The 22350-nt window shown below is 33.0% G+C and overlaps 1 protein-coding gene and 1 long non-coding RNA gene across 11 annotated transcripts in view; one reads left to right on the top strand and one right to left on the bottom strand.

The window, feature by feature from the left end:
* The window catches only part of LOC143247629 (uncharacterized), a 23156-nt gene extending 20720 nt beyond the window's left edge, over positions 1–2436 (top strand). For both annotated transcript variants that reach the window (XR_013026622.1, XR_013026623.1), the window contains one exon: positions 1651–2436. This is a non-coding gene — a long non-coding RNA (uncharacterized LOC143247629). The remainder of the gene's footprint in view (positions 1–1650) is intronic.
* LOC143247627 (carboxyl-terminal PDZ ligand of neuronal nitric oxide synthase protein-like) overlaps positions 1–22350 on the bottom strand; it is a 27087-nt gene extending 4737 nt beyond the window's left edge. The window contains exons 1-9 of one of the 9 annotated variants that reach the window (XM_076495968.1): positions 22199–22350; positions 20867–21047; positions 18660–18731; positions 13660–13752; positions 10696–10754; positions 6262–6370; positions 3815–3938; positions 2107–2216; positions 1681–1881 (exon numbers count right to left, since the gene is read on the bottom strand). In XM_076495968.1, coding sequence (XP_076352083.1) covers positions 1681–1881; positions 2107–2216; positions 3815–3938; positions 6262–6370; positions 10696–10754; positions 13660–13752; positions 18660–18731; positions 20867–20974 — 876 coding nt within the window. In that variant the 5' untranslated portion in view covers positions 20975–21047; positions 22199–22350. Of the gene's footprint in view, positions 1–1680; positions 1882–2106; positions 2217–3814; positions 3939–6261; positions 6371–10695; positions 10781–13659; positions 13753–18659; positions 18732–20866; positions 21269–22198 lie in introns of those variants that run through there. The other 8 variants (XM_076495972.1, XM_076495967.1, XM_076495970.1 and 5 more) reach the window with 8 other exon arrangements.

Raw genomic sequence — 22350 nt, 5'->3', positions numbered from 1 at the left:
GAGAATACGACAAAGTTCTTGATAAGTTAGGTGTACAATTTATATTTTATTTAACCTTTCAGCTGAAACAATCAGGGTTCTGTGTTTTATCTATAATTACATTTCTACTAGAATGATGCATGGTTCTCATCTTCACATTGGGTGGGCTACAGAGGGGTGTCACAGTTTCCGTTATTTAAGTCAGAACAAATAACCCAACTTTACTGCCACAATAACTTCATGGTAGCATTACAATTATTCAGAGTTTGGAGGGTTAGTCAAATTGTATTTCTCTTAATGCTAATAAAGTGATTGTTTATTTGTTAATATATAGAATCCAGTAGAAGCACTAATGTTCAGATGGGTGAAGTAGATAACTGTATGTAGCTCAGGAACCTGATACTGTATATGCAAGTGTTGGGTTACTACATTTGTATCCATAGAATGCTGCTGTTCTAGGAAACCAATTCATAATGGAGCCACTGTAAGGAATTGAAAATATCTCCATGATAGAATGTTAAGTAATATAGAATGTTAACACTGATAAACCTATCTCTAACCACACCATTGTTATGGGTAACAAAGGTTTATAGTTTTGAATTTCACACAAAGCTACACATGGGCTCTCTGCACTAGCTGTCCCTCATCTAGCAGTGAAACACTGCAATATTTCTACCAACTTTCAGACTATTTTACTAGTGCATGATGGGATATACTGTTGTATTATAATGCATCTGCAAATGAAAGAGGATCCAAATTCATGACCATCAGCTCCAAAATCAAGCACTCTGAACCATTTGGCCATGCCAGGGCCTACTCATGGTATAACCACACAATAGTGAATTTTAAAACTTTAGGGCATACATTTCATAACACCAGAAAGTGTTGTGTTAAATGTAATATTGTATTGTGGATTTGAGCATGTATACACTTACTACTTATCATAATAAAGGTGTAGTGCCTTTATGTTCAAAACACATTTTTTATAATAACTTAATTATTAACTAAGGTAAATCCTACTGGCATACTCTGAACTTCAGAAAGTTCTCTGGGGTCAGTTAAAAGCATGGTCATCAAGTACTAGTAGTGCCCTCACATCCAGATAATACATGAAAAGGAACACACTATGTTCTCAAAGGTGTCTTACATTTAGTGTAAATCATGCCCAAATGAGGGTGAATGGGCAGTTTAAGTTTATAGCCGCTGGCAACAGAAGAAGGCAGAGAGCGTGGTTAACAAACTTAATTCCTAACACCCTGCGAGGGAAAAGCAAATATCAGGTGCTTTGTTCTCAGTTATGATTAAAAATAGTAACATCAAAAGGAAGGCTAGCTTGTTTTCTGATCGTTCCAAAAACACTGAATACAACCCCAGACACCTAGAAGATATCAACTAATTGATGGTTTAAGAGAGATCTATGAATAGATTTTATTTAAACACTAACAACATGTACAATTAACAGTTAAATACTGACCATAAGCACACTCAAGACAACTAAAATAACAGCATGAAAAAAAAACAATGAATCATAAAATAAAAACATGATACTCTACAACTCCAGTATGTTGGAGGTGCTCAGGTATCACACTTTGGTCATCAGTTGATTTTCTAAAATGATAATTGACAAATTTACAGTGTAGTGTTAATAAAGTATTCTTTTTTCTGAAACAGGCTGAGGACTAGTTAGCAGACCGTTCCTACCTGAGCTTCCAGCCGAGCTGCAGTTTCTGTGGTAAGCTGACCTTTTAGGAACTGGACTTCGGCAAGAGCTGCTTGAGCCTGCTGAAACTGCTGGTCAAGTTGTTCTTGAAGTAGCTGAACATGGTGGTAAACACTAATTGGTAATTGTTGTGGTAAATTCGTGTTTACAGTATTCATGTTACCCCTCATTTCTCCTACCTGCTAAAAATAACGTTTGTAGTCAGGGCAAGACATGGTTATAGTAGCCCATTGTGATATGTCAAGGAAAGAATGGAAGGTATGAATTTTAACTTGGGTTTTAAATATATCCTTTATATTAATGATCCTAGTATGAAGAATGTAAGTGTATCAATGTGCTCATTAGTAGACAAAAAACAACAAACCATGGTTTAATTTTCCTTCAGTTCTAGTCTTGTGAAAACATACCTGAGGATTTGGTACAGAGGATAATGGATATTGTTTGGTAGGAGGAAGAGATTCTCCACCTTGAATGTTTGAACTACTGCGTTCGGAGATACCATCCACATGTAAGCAGCCTGAAGAAAAAGAAAACATGTACTTTGTAATAAAAACTTCTAGGAATGTTCACAATACAGTTAATTTCAAATTTAAGTCATTAAACACACACACACTGACCACAGAATTTGAAGAAAGAGGGCAAGGTAAAAATATGTATTACATCAGTTTGTTTTTGATGTGCAAATATCCAATTTTGTCTGTTGTATTTATCTAGTCAATAAAATATTTATTCTTGAATTATATGTTTAACTTGTCTGAACTCATGAAAAAAAAAGTCACTAAAGAAACCATGTGACAGATTTTAAAACTTGTTGGAACCAGTCAGTCTGAGAAAAGTGGGACAATGTAAAACTGGAAAGCTACAAGACACAAATTTGACAGAATTGCAAATAGAGTGGTATAGCTATGATAAAATAATACTTCATTAACAGCACATCAGTCACACACCAGAAAGAAACGATTTATACGCTAGAGTGAATAAGCATAAAAACATCCTAATGGGAAAGACCCAGCCAGACCCAGAACTGAATCCCAGCTATCAACAGAGCAGATTGGAAAAATAAAACTAGAGGTTCCCACCAAGCTGTGGTTCATAGAAGGGTTTAGTCATAACCAAAAGTCAAAAAACGTCTTAAAAATTACATTATTTGGTTTTTGAGTTAAAGTGGGAAATCACATTTCTTGCACAGTGCAAACTAGTGACCACTCTGTTGGTTTTTGTATGGAAGAAATAGTTTTAACAAAATCTAGTGTTGTAGATTCAGAGGATGCAAGAGTACCCAAAACTTTCATTCATTGTCTACTATGTACATATACAAAACAGGGTTCTAATCTTAACAGCATAAAATAAGTGAATAAAAGTCACTATAATGTTATTACACAATTTACATCTGCCATAAAAATAAAACTGGTTCATCTGAATGTTTTTATGACACCTTTCTGTAATCAAAACCTGAAAACTATTGTGAACTTCCAGTCAAGAATTACAAGTATTTCGATTACAGTACTAAGAACACAATCAATATGGTAACATAGCTGCTATTACTCAATGTTTTCTATGGCATTGTAATAGGTTACTTATCAGTGTTGTCTATGTCACAGTTAGAGATTGTTGAAAAGCTAAGTTATTTATGACAATGTTAAACGAAGTCTGAATGATTTTTGTTTAGGATATGTAACTACAACTGGTTTGTTGTACAATTAACTTCTGAATCCATCATTTACAAAAAACTGCACTAATCAGTAAACTAGTTTCAGGTATCAAAGGCTAATCCACAGACAAACGTGGTTCTTGGATTAGTGGTGAACTGGATGCATGGAGGAACATCTTCAGAATGTCACGTTTTCCTACTGCTACCAATTTACAACTCAGTAAATTTCTACATTAAGGTTTCCAGAAATAGATGTTTAAAATATGTGGTGTGACATCAACACTTCAAGGACAACAAAAATTGAATAAAAATCTCTACTTTTACATAAATTATTATATATATTGCTTAGCCTTTGGACATACCAACAATATTTTGTTTGTCTTTTATTTTAGGGTGATTATTTAAAAAAAAACAAAAGTAAATAATTGTATAACTTGCATAATGTCTTACGTTAAAGTTTTTACCTCTGTTTCTATCTTCTTGAACTTCTTCTTGGCTTCCTCCACTTGATGAAGGAAGAGGTAAACTTAGCTTGTGACACACTTCAAAGGCTTGGCCCACAGTATGTACAATCCTCATGGCTTGAGCCTGAAATTATACGAATATAAATTATTTGAAAAATGCATTATTCAAATTCCACTGTAACACCTCAGGTGAAATCTTAATTATTTACAGTAAAATAATTAAGTTATTTATGGAATTACAGAATATATGTAAATCATACATAGTGTAATGAAAAGTAATATTGAACTATTTTTATCTTATTATGACCTTGTGAAACAAGAGAATACAATTAAAACCAGTGCTTTAAGTTTCACTAAATTGGAATATAGAACCAACTGTTTAAAAACAAGTTTAAAAGAGTTTAGATAATCAATTGTTTAAGCTACACAATAAACAATTTACTCAAAACTTACATTATAATAAATAAACTGTAATATGTCATTACTGTCAAGACATGCTAATGTCAAGACATTCTTACAGTCGTGGTTCAGTGCTTAAACAATATCTAGGTAGTAGGTGCAAAATAAACATGATTTGAGCTTCACCTTTGGACGTGTAACACAGTGGTCATATGTTTGTCTGTTTCAAATATTTGCACAAAGATAAAATGGGTTATCTTCACTAGCAGTCCCTAATTATAAAGTAAGAGAACAGAGAAAAGGCTTTTGTTCGTGTTTGAATTTCGCACAAAGCTACATGAGGGCTATCTGCCTTAGCCGTCCCTAATTTAGCAGTGTAAGACTAGAGGGGAAGGCAGCTAGTTAACACCACCCACCACCAATTCTTGTACTACTCTTACCAACGAATTTAACCATCACATTATAATGCCCCCACAGCTCAAAAAGGGTGAACATGTTTGGTGTGATGGGGATTTGAACCAGCAACCCTCAGATTACGAGTTGAGCGCCTTAACCACCAGGCCATGCTGGGCCTATGAGGAAAGGCACACCACACATAGTTGTACTGATAAATGACTGAGTGTTGTAATGTCTTAGAACTCTTAAGTTTTACACATCTAAAGTCATGTTACCACTTTATTAACTTGTCTCATATTCTATGAATGTATTATCCCTTAAGTTTCCAATCTGTGGTTTCATATTACTTTAATGTTTTACAATCTGTAGTTGTGGTAAAACTTGAGTATCATAAGGTTCAAAGTGTTGGTATCACATTGCTTTAATATATTAACAGTTAAGAATTTGTGACTTTTGGTATTCTATTTAAGAATCTCTGATTGCGTTGTTATTTCTGCAGAACCCAAAATTGTTTGAATCTATGGCTGTGGTACAATGTAAGTAATACTTAAAGATAAAAGTATATAAGAACAACATGGTAAAATCCTATGTATTAATTATTTCAGTTTTGCTCAGAAACAACACAATTACATCTATCACATAACAAGTTAAATAAGTTAAACTGTATTGGACTAGAAAATTCCATACTGATTAAGAGTGGGGGGTTCTAGTACTTGTGATACTTAAAGCCAGACTGCATTGGCTACTCTTGCATCTTTCAAACATTTCAAAGTTTGAGGGTCAGGAAGTTAAGAACAACAACCACAGCAGGTATACACAATCGTAATAAATTTTAGAAAACAGATTCGATATTTGCGACTCAAACTTGACAGTCTTATATTCATGTCAAAATGTTTAACAATCTGTAACACTGTTAGTTCTGTGCATGAAGTAAAAATGCAGGGTTGTATACGTTTATTTACTGCTGTTGGAGTTTGACTTTTGAATGTTCCAAGATTGTCTGTTAGTATCTTCTGGCATTATTACTCATATAATTATGACAGCAACATATGATCCACCTCTAAAATCATCCACAAAACTTATCTTAAAAGTTTAAACAAAACTCTTGGTATTCTCTTATTTTACAATAAATGTTATTAGTTTGTTTGTTTTCAAGCTTTTCTCAGTTTGAAGTGAGAAATCCCCTAAATATTGATGAAATCCAGTAAAAGTTTCTTCATCCTTTAATTGATTCAAATAAGCACCCTAAAAATATCACCTTCTCCGGGATATTGGATTGGCAGACATTGGCCCCGACATCTCTGGACTTGTGTTCCATAGATTTTGTGGGTCCAACTCAAGACACACATCTCCAAAAAGACACCAAACAACTATAACAACAATTTGCAATGATTGTTGCACCAGTGACTGCACAAGTATGCTTTATAGTGTCCAAGGAGAACAGAAATACCATCTCAATTTTGTATCAATTTACAAGAACAGCACATGGAACATGTTCTGTAAGAGTCATTGAAGTGCTTGTGTTTCCAAACGTTTTGGGCATTCTGTATATGTAAAGAAATTATAACACATGTTCCATTAGCACATACTCAAAAAATGCCATCTTTTATGTGGCATTGTTCCTAGATTGGTCAGTACATAGTCAAAAATACCTTCTTTTTGGACTTGAAAACACTGCACTTGAAGTTATTACTTCCTCCTTCCCTTGCAATATAACTGAAGATTTTCATATCTTGAGAGTCATGAGAAACATAGAATATCCTAGAAAAAACAAGCACAAAATCTTACACAAGTATCTATACACAAATACACACACATTTTCAGTTTACACAATTTTAAAACAGATAAAATAACATTGTCATCACAGCAAACAACGTGAAATTATTATCAACTCTTTCAGCAAGTACTTTGTCCATGGGATCCACCTAGTAGCCATTTTGTGCATTTATATTTGTAAGCATAGGTTAAAAATATTTGGAAACTTATCAGTAAACATTACAGTGCTTTCATATGCAAAATACCAAATTCTTTAGGTTTGTTAACGTTTTTCCAATGCATTTGTTTTTCTTTTTGCATGTTTCCTATCCAAAATGCAAAGTAATTTTAAGATTAAAAATACTTTTATGCATCAGAAAAATTTTCAGATATCACACATGAAATCTTCATAATGCTCAGTCAGTTATAAAGTTTATCTTAAGAAAAAAAAACTTGAACAGTTTGTTATTTTCACTTATGAATCTCTGTATGAGTTTGGTATATTTGATCAATCTTGTAACCACCATAAACGTTGTGTCCCTTTTGTTCTATGATGACAACAAATCATAATCTGAAAACATAAAAATTTAGACTAAACAGCTTACATCTCACAAGGATATACATTTATTCTTATTACACTGACCTTTCACCCACACATAGCTAACAATACAGAAGTCACAAAGATGGGGCACATGTGCACTGATGTCACTGTATCCAATAATATAAAACTGACCTTTTATCTTTATATACAGTCACATTTCAGTTGTTATACAATATATATGGATATAGATTATTACTATTTAGAAATCATTTATTAAGCTTACTTTTCTTAAAACATAGAATACTAAATAAAGCAAACAATAATCTCTTCTAGTTGAAGATTTTTGTACTTGATTGCTGCTTGACATAGGTCACTAAGCCTTTTAAAATTTCATATGTGGAAGACATAAAATGAAATTTTGTTTAGGTGTTATTTGTACAGTTGAATAACCATAAAATTATGAATTACTGTTTTGATACCACAGAATTCCACTATAATTTATGAAATTTATATCACTGATCGAGAAGTTTCCTTTCATACACATTTTGTCAGTTTGAGGTTAATTGGTTTCATTAACATATTCATTTGGAAACTTTGCCAATTGCAAAATATAACAACTGTGGAGTTGTTTAATGAATAAGGATTTGAGTCACTACAATATTTTGTCATCACTAATGTATAAGGCTTACCCAACGCGTTGCCATAATTTTCAAAGAACTAAAAAATTATTTAAAAATTCAACTGTTCTCTCCAGGAGCTACATCTAATCACAGATAAGTTGTTTGTTCCCAAGTCTTTTAAACTTACCACTAAATTCAACTGTTCTCTCCAGGAGCTACATCTAATCACAGATAAGTAGTTTGTTCACAAGTCTTTTAAACTAACCACTAAATTCAACTGTTCTCTTCAGGAGCTACATCTAATCACAGATAAGTAGTTTGTTCCCAAGTCTTTTAAATTTACCACTAAAATCAACTGTTCTCTCCAGAAGCTACATCTAATCACAGATAAGTAGTTTGTTCCCAAGTCTTTTAAACTTACCACTAAATTCAACTGCTCTCTCCAGAAGCTACATCTAATCACAGATAAGTAGTTTGTTCCCAAGTCTTTTAAACTTACCACTAAATTCAACTGTTCTCTCCAGAAGCTACATCTAATCACAGATAAGTAGTTTGTTCCCAAGTCTTTTAAATTTACCACTAAAATCAACTGCTCTCTCCAGGAGCTACATCTAATCACAGATAAGTAGTTTGTTCACAAGTCTTTTAAACTTACCACTAAAATCAACTGTTCTCTCCAGGAGCTACATCTAATCACAGATAAGTAGTTTGTTCCCAAGTCTTTTAAACTTACCACTAAATTCAACTGTTCTCTCCAGGAGCTACATCTAATCACAGATAAGTAGTTTGTTCACAAGTCTTTTAAACTTACCACTAAATTCAACTGTTCTCTCCAGGAGCTACATCTAATCACAGATAAGTAGTTTGTTCCCAAGTCTTTTAAACTTACCGCTAAATTCAACTGCTCTCTCCAGGTGCTACATCTAATCACAGATAAGTAGTTTGTTCCCAAGTCTTTTAAACTTACCACTAAATTCAACTGTTCTCTCCAGGAGCTACATCTAATCACAGATAAGTAGTTTGTTCACAAGTCTTTTAAACTAACCACTAAATTCAACTGTTCTCTTCAGGAGCTACATCTAATCACAGATAAGTAGTTTGTTCCCAAGTCTTTTAAATTTACCACTAAAATCAACTGCTCTCTCCAGGAGCTACATCTAATCACAGATAAGTTGTTTGTTCCCAAGTCTTTTAAACTTACCACTAAATTCAACTGTTCTCTCCAGAAGCTACATCTAATCACAGATAAGTAGTTTGTTCACAAGTCTTTTAAACTTACCACTAAAATCAACTGTTCTCTCCAGGAGCTACATCTAATCACAGATAAGTAGTTTGTTCCCAAGTCTTTTAAACTTACCACTAAATTCAACTGTTCTCTCCAGGAGCTACATCTAATCACAGATAAGTTGTTTGTTCCCAAGTCTTTTAAACTTACCACTAAATTCAACTGTTCTCTCCAGGAGCTACATCTAATCACAGATAAGTTGTTTGTTCCCAAGTCTTTTAAACTTACCACTAAATTCAACTGTTCTCTCCAGGAGCTACATCTAATCACAGATAAGTTGTTTGTTCCCAAGTCTTTTAAACTTACCACTAAATTCAACTGTTCTCTCCAGGAGCTACATCTAATCACAGATAAGTAGTTTGTTCCCAAGTCTTTTAAACTTACCACTAAATTCAACTGTTCTCTCCAGGAGCTACATCTAATCACAGATAAGTAGTTTGTTCCCAAGTCTTTTAAACTTACCACTAAATTCAACTGTTCTCTTCAGGAGCTACATCTAATCACAGATAAGTAGTTTGTTCCCAAGTCTTTTAAACTTACCACTAAATTCAACTGTTCTCTCCAGGAGCTACATCTAATCACAGATAAGTTGTTTGTTCCCAAGTCTTTTAAACTTACCACTAAATTCAACTGTTCTCTCCAGGAGCTACATCTAATCACAGATAAGTTGTTTGTTCCCAAGTCTTTTAAACTTACCACTAAATTCAACTGTTCTCTCCAAGAGCTACATCTAATCACAGATAAGTAGTTTGTTCACAAGTCTTTTATACTTACCACTAAATTCAACTGTTCTCTCCAGGAGCTACATCTAATCACAGATAAGTAGTTTGTTCCCAAGTCTTTTAAACTTACCACTAAATTCAACTGTTCTCTCCAGAAGTTACATCTAATCACTTTCTCATAAATTATTCCTCACACCACTTTATTAATTTTACAACTTGCTGTATTTAAGTTCAACTACTTTTAAAGGTGTTCTCCATTAGTAGTTCTTTTTACCACTTTTAGGACCTCATAGTATGTAATCAAAGAAAAGAAACAATTGGTTAATTACATTCTCAAAGGGGTGAAATGTTCTTGAAACATACTAATCTATGCTTTGGGATAAGCAAACAGATTATCAAAAAATTGACAAGTGAGTTGTTACATGCAGGAGTTCTTGGAGTTGTGTAGAAATGCAAGTTTACACAATTAAAAATTTCATTATGAACTACTTTAAATGTTACAAGATGACAAAATAATAATTATAAACATTTATGACCAAATTAGAGTTAAATTATTTATTCTTGAATTTGTTTACTACATTTGTTGAATTTTTGTAGAAAGCTAATTGAGGACCAGCCTGTATTAGCCATAAATAATTTTGAAATGATAGATCAGAGGGAAGGCAGCTAGCTATCTCTGTAACTACTCTTTACCAATGAATAGTGGGATTGACCATCATAATAGTCCCATGCCTGGGAAAGGCAAGCATGTTCAGCAACAGGTTTCCATGTCATGACTCACAGATGAAGAGTTAAGCATTCTAACCACCAAACCATGTCAGACCAATTTAACGAAAATTGATAATGGTTAATCTAGTTCATTAGAAAACTACAAACTAAGTTAAAATATAGTTAAGATAACTTCATACAGTTCTAACTGACAACATTTTTAAGTTACTCTACTTTCTTGGGGGGGGAGGGCATGAAGACAAATGGCAATCAACATCTATGAAGTTAATACAATCAAGACAAGAGTGAAATAAAAAATGCAATTAGAGACCTTGACAAATTCACACGGATAGCAAGACATATTTAATCACTTAAGCACAAACATCGCAAACCAAAACATATGCAGAAGTGTAAAATTTAATAAGGCCTAGAAAAACCATAAATAATAAACATACCTGTATATAGGGTGTTGCATTAACAAAAGTCTACTGTCATTCCGTCGGTAATGATTGCTCTGCACAAATGGTAATAAGAAAGTTTCTGTTAAACCAAGACAAACAGTTTTAGAAAAGATACCAACAATATATATTGGGTAACAGAATTCACATACCATATGTTGTTTTTTTGCCCCAAGTCCTTGTTTGATAGTTTTGGAATGAAACATACATTTAGATTTGTCATTCCACATGAAGTACTCAATACGAGCTCCGTTAATCTTAAACCAAAATTTGAATTAATCACAAAATGGAGGCCTGATGTTTCTTAACTCTCTCATTACTAATTATGTGACATCATTTGGTGGTGGACTATGTGTTTTAACTTTTAGAAATACCTACAAGAAGTAAAGGAGATGTAGTGGTCATCCACGTGATCCTCAATGGACAATCCTTGATTAGGAAATAGATAACCAAGAGAATCCAGAATCATCCTACTGTAATGAAATGGAACACCATCCTTTGGAAATAAATTTTTCTTTCCAGATCTAGGTAATTTCATCTAAAGCAAACCCAATTTGATATTAAAGCAGCTGTAAAGAGTTTTGTCCATCTTGACCACAATCAAATAAAAACAGGACAACAACAAAGTCATTTCCTATTTAACACCAACACCACACATCAACTTTTTTGGGAATATTGTTTTTAGCCCATTCCCATCACATGTCTACTCTCTTGAATCTAAGTGTCAGTTACATCAGCTCACTAGTTCACTTGTATCCCATCTGACTGTCACTAGTTTGAATTACACTCACAGAACCTTCACAAAATTCAAATTATTTATTTTGATTGTCTCCCCAAATTCTTGATTAATTTAGTACTTATACTGATGGCACTTGGTTCAAGGTCATAGTCACATTTGTGACACTGTCATTCAATTGACCAGTCTGTGTGGACTGCTGAGGATTGCAGTTAATTCCTAATGAATTTCATTATTACCACTTCAAAACCTTCCTGATGGAGGCCAATCATTCAAACTACCAATATGAAGAACTTTTGCAACAATTCTGGTAGGTGGTGCTGTGATCTGGCTATGACTATTTTGTATAATGGTTGTGAAAGACTTGCTGTATCCAGTTTTAGGATCCCTTGTTTGACACAAATCACTATGATATCATTAATTATTGGAGCATAAAAAATCCTCACAATTTCATAAGCACACAATGAATGCTACAAAAAAATGCATGGTATCAGTGGTATTTGTGGGATTTTTTAAAATAAAAGTAAACAGAAAAAAATTAACACTTTCATGCCAATTGAAGTCATAAGGTATAAAAGAATTTTCAAATATTAAAAGACTAAATACTGGTGTGTCATATGAGGATCTGCTGGGGTGGGCAAACTCTTTGATGGGGATTTGACCTTAACCTATTCCAGTGGACATGCCTCTGCATGATATAATATGTAAATAGAAACAGTAAACTAAAAGTGGGCAATATGCATCCCTTAAAAATAAAACAGCCCAAATTAACACATGTAAAAGAGTACAGGTTTATCAAAAGAACTTTCTAGTGAACTTAGAACTGTACAGCATGAAACAGAAAATAACAATCTGTTAACCCTCACTTTTTATTTGGAAATTACTGACAAACATATTACAAACAATGGCAATCAACAGAAAATAAGATGGAATGAAAGATATTACTGTCAGTCATACATTTACAGTATCTTGAAATGTGTGAAATGAGGACTTGAAACAAAAACATATGGTATATTAATTCTATTACACACAGTTTAAAAACATACATTGTACATACATAGTTTATTCTTATTGTCACCTTATGAAGGTTACTTATTCCCAGCTCAACATAAAAGAGCAAATGGAGCAATGTTAAATGACTGCACAGATAAGGACTTTACCTGGAACACTGTTGGCTAGGCCATATTAAAACTTAGAATTTTTATAACCGTGTGAAACTCTGTGAAGGAAAAGCTAGATTTCTGAATGATAATAAAAAAACTAATTACTTGTTATAAATTATAAAATTATCTTTTGAATTATTGAATTAATATTTTTTTAAGATTTATGATTTGTTAAAAACTATTACATCCATAATGTACCATATCCATCTATTATAAACATTATAATTCACAGTTATTCAGATATTGTAAAATTTGTAATAAATTACAATATTTTATTAATAAAGTTGAAATACTGATACAAAAATTAACAGATTTAAAGAAATTTTAGATAAAATTATTAAATTATTTTGTAATAAATACAAAGAAAGTACAATCAGAGAAATTCTACTTAAGATTACTTTTAGTTAAAAATAAGGTCATCAAAGAACTTGGCACTACTTTATGTGGATGTACACCTTGAGCTGCATATAAAAGCATGACAATCACAGTAAACTATCACTTCACTGATGTAATGCTGACTAGTGCCCCTACCATACTGGGGTGAGGGGTACTTACCTCAAGAGGTAAGTTTTATTTTACTTACCCCCAAATGGTAGTACCTTATGTTCATTTTTTATTTATATTTTTCATCTTTTTATGTTTATCTTTTTCTTATTTTAACTTGGGAGAGCAGTCACCTTCCCACAACTGTCTGCAGCCAGTGAAGGGTGATATAGATGTAGGACATTGTGGGCTTGAGCCCCCAGATCTTGCTCTCCTAATTTCTAATTTTCTTATGGAAGACTAGCAAATTGGAAGTTAAGACTGATAGACAGTGTATCCCCACCACAATGTGGGGCCCACTTCATGCAGTCACCTCCACAACCTAGGATACATTTTATAATCCCACGTTGTAGTTTGTACCTTAGGATCCTTTTTTAATAATATGCAGCATATTTGGTTCATGTTAATGTGTTCTGTTTATGGCTTAAAGATTTATGGTTATAAATTACATACTTCTTTAATATTGATATATCTACAAAGAATATAATCAGTCGTACTATGTATACCAGAACTACCAACCTTTTTCTCTTTTTTGAGAATAACTTGAACTCCTTCAACAGATATATGTATATAAACTTTCTTCTTTCTGATGCCTTTGGTCTTAAATTCATACTGAAAAAACACCAACAATAAAAAATAATAACATACATAATGAATGAGCCAATTACATTCTTGATAAACTGATTCCAAAACTAAACAACAGTACTAACTGTGGAAGATATAAGTAACCTGGATGACAAAAGTTGCTGAGACATCACTAAGCACTACTTATCAAATGCAAACATACACCAAATAATTGAAAAATATTATTTGAACTACATTCAAAACAAACAAACTGAATGACCAAACTTGCTAAGAAGGCACTGAATGCTATCTGGATTACCATGTTTATAATTATCAGATGCAAACACAGACGGTGGATAAATCACAACAATTTCAGACGTTGGCTAGTTTATCTTTCTGATGCAGAATCAGAATAATTAGCAGAACATTTGGATGTTATGCTATTTGTCAGTTCTCTATTACGGATCTTAACAGCTTTTGGAACTCTAAGTTAGATGTTTATAAAAGTGTGTTACATTGTTGTAAGAGAGATCTCGAACAATAATGAACAATATGTTTTGGCTATTTTATTATTAGCCCATCCCTACAAAGTAAACAACACCATGGTTAGTGATAACACATCTCACTCCAAAGTGGAAAGCCAGAATACAAGTATGTCACATAAAGTGATTACATCCTGGGGTTTGGGAGAAGAAAATTCAGTTAATGTAGAAGAAATCAGCTGATGAGGAAGTGAAAATGACATTAACTAAGTAGTAGGATAATAATAAAATGAAAGCAATGCTTCATTCGACCAAGAATCTGAAACATCACCACAGAGGGAAGCAAACAGTTCAGTGGTGCACAAAGTCTGGCCTGCAATGTCCAATGGGAAAGTCAAACATAGAGAGTTTGCGAGCTAACAGTTCGCACCTGCGCAAAGATTAAGCACTATAGAAGAATATGCATATGATTATATACCTGATGGTTCTATATTTATGTCGAGCAATAAAGAAAATTTAATAAGCAAATCTTGTTAATGCATCGGCATTTAATCATTGGTGCAATGACGTAATATTTTCATAATTACGAAATCTCACATGTTCCAATTATTCTTCAAGATGTACTTACAAGTCCTATTTTGATATTATTTCATAATAAAATGGCAGCTAGTCATAAAAGAAAAGTTGATGACAAAAACTGGCAGTTCCATGATGATTGGACTGTGCAATACTGTTTTGTTCAACAACAGAAGAACATGATTTGTCTGCTGTCATTCGACAGTAGCAGTGGCGAAGGTATCCAATATAAAGCGTCATTATGAGTCGAAGCATAAAGGTTTCCATAACGTTGTCGGTGATGAACAAACAGCTCGAACTAAATCTCTGCAGCGGTCGCTGAATCACCAGGTGAGCATGTGAGGTCAGTTACGATATTTTGTTGATGATAGCAAAATCTGGCCGACCGTTCACTGATGGTGATTTTCTCAAGCAATGTATGATTACTGCATCGGAAAAATTGTGTCCGGAAGCAGTTTGCAAGCTACAGACGGTGGCTTTGAATCGTATGACAGTTCAACGAAGAATTTCACACCTTTTAGCAGACATGACAAGGCAGCTTACAAATAAAGCAGCCAACTTTGTCTACTTCATGGTTTCCATGAAGGGTAAGACAACTGGGTCTGCTCTATTCGAGAAGACAGTACGATTGTGTAGTAGTGTTTCATTGGATTTCACAAAACTGGTAAGTGTGACAAATGATGGAGCACCAGCCATGACCAGAGAAAGTAGCAGACTGGTAGCACTGTTGATGAAGCATCGAGGAAAGCAGAACAGCGAGTTGGTAAAGTTGCACTGTATTATTCACCAACAGAACCTGTGCAGTAAAGAACTTGGTTTTCAGGCACTGATGGCATTAGTGACGAAAACCGTTAATTTCATCAAATCACGACGGCTCAATCACCGTCAGTTTCGAAGAAATTGATTCAGACTATGGTGACCTTGTGTATCACTGTGAAGTACGCTGGCTGAGTCGAGGGATGATGCTCAAAAGATTCTGGGAGTTAATTGATGAGGTGATATAATTCCTCAGAAGCAAGAACAATGACACAGAAGTGATTTCCATGACTGATCCAGCATGGCAAGCTGATTTAACCTTTCTCATCGACATGACACAACACTTAAATGATCTGAATTTGAAGATGCAAGGCAAAAATCAGCTTGCAAATCACGTCTCAGCTTTCAGGACAAAGTTGTAGTTGTTCCGGCAGCATCAGGCAACTTCGTGCACTTTTCCACTCTTCAGTCACAGCTACAGAAGAATCAGGACATTGACACCTAAGTTTATGTTGGGAGGCTAGATACCTTGATTCAATCCTTCAACTCATGGTTTCATGACTTTGACCAATGCAGATTGTTGATGAATCTTTTTGTTGATCCCTTCAGTGTGTCAGTGGATGACTCGTCAGCAGAATATCAGCTCGAACTTACTGATCTCCAGGCATCTGATGAACTGCATGCTATTTACCGAGAAAACAGTTTGCTTGACTACTACAAAACATTGCCCGATACATTTGCTAATCTGAAAGAGAACGCACTTGTCCACAGCAGCATGTTTGGCAGCACGTACTGTTGCGAACAGGCTTTCTCAAATATGAAATTGAACAAAAACAACACTTGCAATCAACTAACTGATGATCCTCTGGAAGCAGTATTGCGTCTTTCAACGTCAAACATCAAGCCGGACATTTCTAAGCACGTAGATGTCATGCAGCACCATCCATCGCATTGACTTTGTGACAGTTGACATATCATAACACTTTCTTAGAATAATATGCAAACTCTTTGATGTAATCGTTATTTGTGTGTTCTTAAATGTGATGTCCATCTTGTGTGAAACAACTGTAGGACGATTTTAATCTTCACTTTTTTGTGGCCTCCAACGGTTATGAGAAGTCTGTTTGTGGCCCCTTACTCAAAAAGTTTATGCACCACTGAAATAGATGGTCAAAATGTCTGGGATATGGGTTTGATTTGGCAATTTCTATGATAAGCTCGTGTATAGAAAATTGTTTTATGGATAGTGAGAGGCCTAAACATATTGCCAGTTCAACATGTCACTGGACAAGGTGGTGAAAGCAAAGTAGAAACTAACATAGTGTAAGGAGGGTTAGAGTTCAACAGCTGAATTTACAGGTAAGCCTGTACGACTAACTATTAACTGAATAAAACTATCCAACTTTAAAAGTGGTTGTCCTGGAAAAATAAAAATTCAAATTTTACAATTCCCAAAGAATCTGACAGGATTCACTTTTGCGAGTGTTCTAGTAAAACTCCCCAGAAATAATAATACAGTAAATTAAACACCCTCAACAACAGACTTCTAAAAGAAAGAAAATAACCTTAACTGCCTATTTAGAATAGGCTTAATGCATACTTTTACTAAGCTATAAACACACATATTATACATCCCAAATAATTATTTTCATTATGAAAACAACCAAAATGTAACATAATCTAACATATTTCTTTTGTATGACTAAAATGAGAGAATATATATCTTAAGTCTAGGTTTCTACTTACTCCAAAATCTAGCTTAATTGTCCATATTAAACATACATTTATGCAGGTGCAGTTTACACAAGACAATTTTGGTAGTCTGGTAATTATATGTTGTTCACTTATAACAACACTGAATATCATATCATGATATCCTGAAGATATAAGTACATATTACATGTTCCTTTATTCCTGCTAAAAATTCATTGTAACTGACTATGATTCTTTTCACCAAGACCCAAATATAGTATTAAAAAAAAAAACTGTGCTTTATCAGCTAAGATATCTGAGCACATGGTATTCTGTAAATTTATCCCCTTAACAACAAAGTTGTATTAAAATTATGTCACAGGAAACAAGAATATTCAAAGAGAATACACCACTGCTCCCTTTTGAGATGGCATGCATTTATATGGAATAATATCAAATTTCACTTTTGAAAAATCACAAAATCCTTCTCAGATCCAGAATAAGTTTCAATCTGTATCAGTTTTTATAATTTTATAAGGAGTCTTAACCTTAATATCATCATGAACTTTGGTACTCATACAATCACGTATTACAGAGTTATTAACCTAAAACTGTTAAAGTGCCCTTTATCTACATTACAAAAAAGTGCTTCAAAGTGGTCCAGAGCCCAGACTCAGACCAAATATGGGGAGGAGTGTCCAGTTTTGTCCTCCCATCTTGTGTAAAACTTTGTGTACACTGGTTTATTAGTTTTTGAGATATCCCGACAGAAAGACAGACACAGACCCAATTGCAATAACCCCCCTCTCTGGGAGAAAAGAGTAGCAAATACAGGCAAAGTTTACTGGATTGCCTCATTAAATATAATTAAGTCTTGGAGAATAGATGACATCAGTGATATCTGACCATTAATTAGTTCTCTTTCAGAATAAAGTGTTTTTTCTCATTTGTATCAATTATTTATTTTACCCTCTGACCTTCCTATTTATTGTATGATAATTTTCACATTTATTTCACTTCATCAGTACTCAGTAATTTTCCTCTATATTTTTCATGTTTTGAAAACAAAACTTCTCCAACATTTCTATAATTAATATTCTAGTTTCCTGTCCTATTACACAATGAGACACTGTTCATCAAAACACTTACAGATGGTCGGTCTGTCACAACATCACAACTTTCTTACACGTAGCTTTACTTAGTCACAGTTAAAGCTAAATTATGTATCTTTAATTAGGTGAGAACATTTAGACAAATGGTTTGGGAAGAAACAAAACAGGTCACAGAAAAACAAAGTAGCATTCACTAACATAATCTGGGACACAATACATCACACGTGAATTAGTATCACAGCAGGAACACTAAACAAGTTGAGCTTTCTAACTACTGATTTGTATATGAAACATTAACAACACTAGGCTTTAATACAAGGAAATCAAATTTTCTTACTCTAATGCGTCGCATTGCAGATACAATTTCTACTCTGCTACTGGGTCGGGGGATATCCATGGTACCTATGTACTAAAAGTTTGAAGAAAAAAAATATTTAACTTTGTGCATGCTATGAAAGTTTCATACACTACTGCATGTGCTGATAACTTATAAATCATGTGACATAAATTACAATTTTAATATTAAAGAATAAAAAAAAATCTTCACACATTTTCTTAAATATCTACTTACAATAACTATATATACAAGTAATTTAAAGATTTTCAAATTCTGTTTTTCAGAAATGATAAAAAAATTGTATTTTCAGGTGCCTTTTGGAAGATTACATATTTTAAAAATGATTCATTTTTGTCACAAATAACGTGATGTGACAAAAAATTACCCACAAAATTTAATATAATTTACATTTGCATGTTATTCAATGTAAAAACCTACTAGTTCCTTCAGATTAATACCAGGTACAGCTGTTGTTCTTACAGAATCCACATGGTTAGTTGTTAAAAAAAACAACTAACAATATTTAAAAACACTATGATAATTAAAGTATAATTTAAGACTAAGTGGTAATCAGTAAAGTTATTAAAAATATTAACCTAAATGAAGAATAATTGTAATGTATAAAACTAAAACGTTGAGTACAAGTTCCCATACAGAAACACCTTTCATGACAGTTCCATGTTAATATAATTGGATAACTGAGTAAGAAACGAAGATGAAAGATTAGTGTAACTTGTTAATTATTGAGCTCATTATTTGATTACATTGAGCTAATCAGTTATTCTCATGAGACTTGGATAGTTGAAATAATCAAAGACATTAATTTTGATTAGTTGATAACTGTGTGTGAAATTAATAACTATATGACCAATTAAGTCATGTGCAACAATCAGTGCAATTGATCTTACAGGTATCAATTATATTGACCAATCAAATTATGTGCTCAGTTAAGTCATGTGCAATGATCAGTGCAATTGATCTTACAGGTATCAATTATATCGACCAATCAAATTACCTGTTCAGGTTTGTCATGTGCAATAATCAGTGTAATTGATCTTACAGGTATCAATTATTTCGACCAATCAAATTACCTGTTCAGTTTTGTCATGTGCAATAATCAGTGCAATTAATCTCACAGGTATCAATTATATTGACCAACCAAATTTACTCAGCTCAAGCACAAAAAGCTTCTCTAATAACTTTTTTAACAAGGTATGGAGGACAATTACAAAGCACATCTTGTTATATCTTAAAAATTCTTATAAAAAAACTTTAGAACGTGGTACAGAATGTTTTCAAAACATTATATTGCATATCTAAATCCATTTTCTTACAAGATCAAATTCTTTTTATTAATCATTTCGAACCAGATAGTTAGTAGAATAAAATGCACTCCACTATGCAGAATATTGCAAGAAGTAAAGAGTACTGTTGGGTGTCCAACACAGACCATGCTTAGAGGACTTATTTTACAAATAGAATTGATATGTTCATTGAAAATATTTAAAGCATAGAAAGCATATCTGGTAATAGTTCTACAGGGTGGCCCGTAAGTCTCTACCCATTCATATGTTATATTCAATAATACTGATGATGAGTTGAAGGCAGCTGTTGCTGCAGCATTTGGAACAATAACCTCTGCTATGTTGAGGAAAATGTCTCACACAATGTGGCATTGCATAATATTATGCAGCGAGAATGAGAGACAGCACACGGATACACTGAATACAAAAAATATATGGATGGGTAGGAACTTACGGGCTACCCTGTATAAACATCCTATACCGTGTCCTAACTTTTCTGAGTAAATCATATGGTTCACAAATGTGCCCCTTTGTGAAATTTAGTTCTCAAATCATAAATAAATTTCAATGTAAAATAATTTTAAAAGTTATACTTCAGGATTTATTTATATTATTTTACAGAGATTTAAATACAAGATAATACTATGAATGTTTGTAATAAATATTTGAACTTCAATAAATACAGAAATCGTTGTCATCAAACTGTTGTACAAGATTTGTGGTTTTCTTCAATTTTTTTAATAAAATTTCTTCTTAACTTTCATTATCCAAACTCTGTATTGTATATCGAAATATTCCATCTATCCCTTACCAATATTTAAAAATTATTGTATCAACATGATGTTCCAAGTGATATTATAATTATTACGTAAACAAATATACAAAATACAATAATATACTTACTTTTGCTGAAAATGTAATTCCATGATGAAAAGCTTCTTCACTGTGTAATGGGATTCGACTATCAAAGGAATCATCGTTCACTAGATTGTATCGTTTCTTGGATGGCATTTTAAAACCAACACTTCACACTGCCATTTTTCATAACAAATAGGTCCTCATATTTTCAAGTGTTAATCACTGTCTTGTAAAAAAAAAAAAAACATCCTCATTTCTTTTGAATGGTCTGTGATCAATGAACTGCGTTAACTCTTTTTTTTTGAACACGAGTTACACAAGATGCATAATTTCAATCCTGAAACTTGGGGACATATTTACTTCCCTTTTCTAAACACAGTTTTAACATGAACGTGTAGTCTTTGAAGACCATGCATTATTCTGTAAGGTTATCTCTGGTCAGTATAACTGTAAAAAGATACAGTGAACAAAAATAACTTGCATTAGCACTTTCTAAATAAACCTAATAATTTAGTAACAGTGACTTTTATAAAAACAGAAATGCTAACTTAAATACTAGTAAAACTGTGGAAATTGCTAGTTTTTATTATCTCTTGCTCAATATTTACTTTAAGTAGATTTACAACTAAACTTTTGTGGTAGGAACAGTAAAAATTTAAAACATTACAACATACATGAAAGTTTATCTAATATGTATGTTAAGTTGTAAGTTTTTTAAAGATGACTAATGAAGCATTTTGCTTTATAAATCTAATAATATTTTCAATACAATAGCTATATAATTTTATACACATGGAACTTTACTACTAAAGCTATTTCTTTTTACTTTTCAGTTTATTATCTTTTCACTGTTTTATGAAGAAAATATTCATAAATCTTAATTTTAATGTTAATTGGGTACTATCCTGATCACAGGCCCAATAATAATATTTTGAGGAATAAAGGTAACTGAAAATTATTTTGAAAGCATATCCTACCAAGTTTATTTTCATTATATTGTTTCAAAAATGTAATGGAAAACAGTAATATGTTTTATTTTAAAACTAAAAGAGAAACTTTTAAGTGTAAAACTTGAAAAAAACTAACACCTTAAACGGACTTATAAACAGAGATTATATGACTTGCTTATTTTCGTCATCGAATCCCAAAATTGCAGAACATAGTTACCAACTCGGTGCAAACGCTACAGTTCTACTACTAATTATGTACTAAATACACAGTTTAAAAGTACTTCACTACACTAATCTACAGACTACAGTAACCCTAATCAGCCCGAATCAACACCTGTCAGTCATAACTTCATTCACTAGAAACTACATCAACATGTTCAGATATAATTAAATAGATAAATTTAGCAGAAAAAACGTTGAAACTTACCACTTCAATATGAAAGAAGCACAAACGTATTAACTGAATAACTGTTATTTTATTTTACCTACAAAAACAGGTTACACTATGAAACTCACCAGTAGTAGTACTACTACTGTGTGATCAAGCGTCTCTGCCTAAACAGCGACACCTGTGGAACT

Source organism: Tachypleus tridentatus, chromosome 3, assembly GCF_004210375.1.
Source record: "Tachypleus tridentatus isolate NWPU-2018 chromosome 3, ASM421037v1, whole genome shotgun sequence".
NCBI classification, from domain to species: Eukaryota; Metazoa; Arthropoda; class Merostomata; order Xiphosura; family Limulidae; genus Tachypleus; species Tachypleus tridentatus.
Note: the sequence above shows the minus strand (reverse complement) of the source record. Positions and strands in the feature narration are given on the sequence as shown.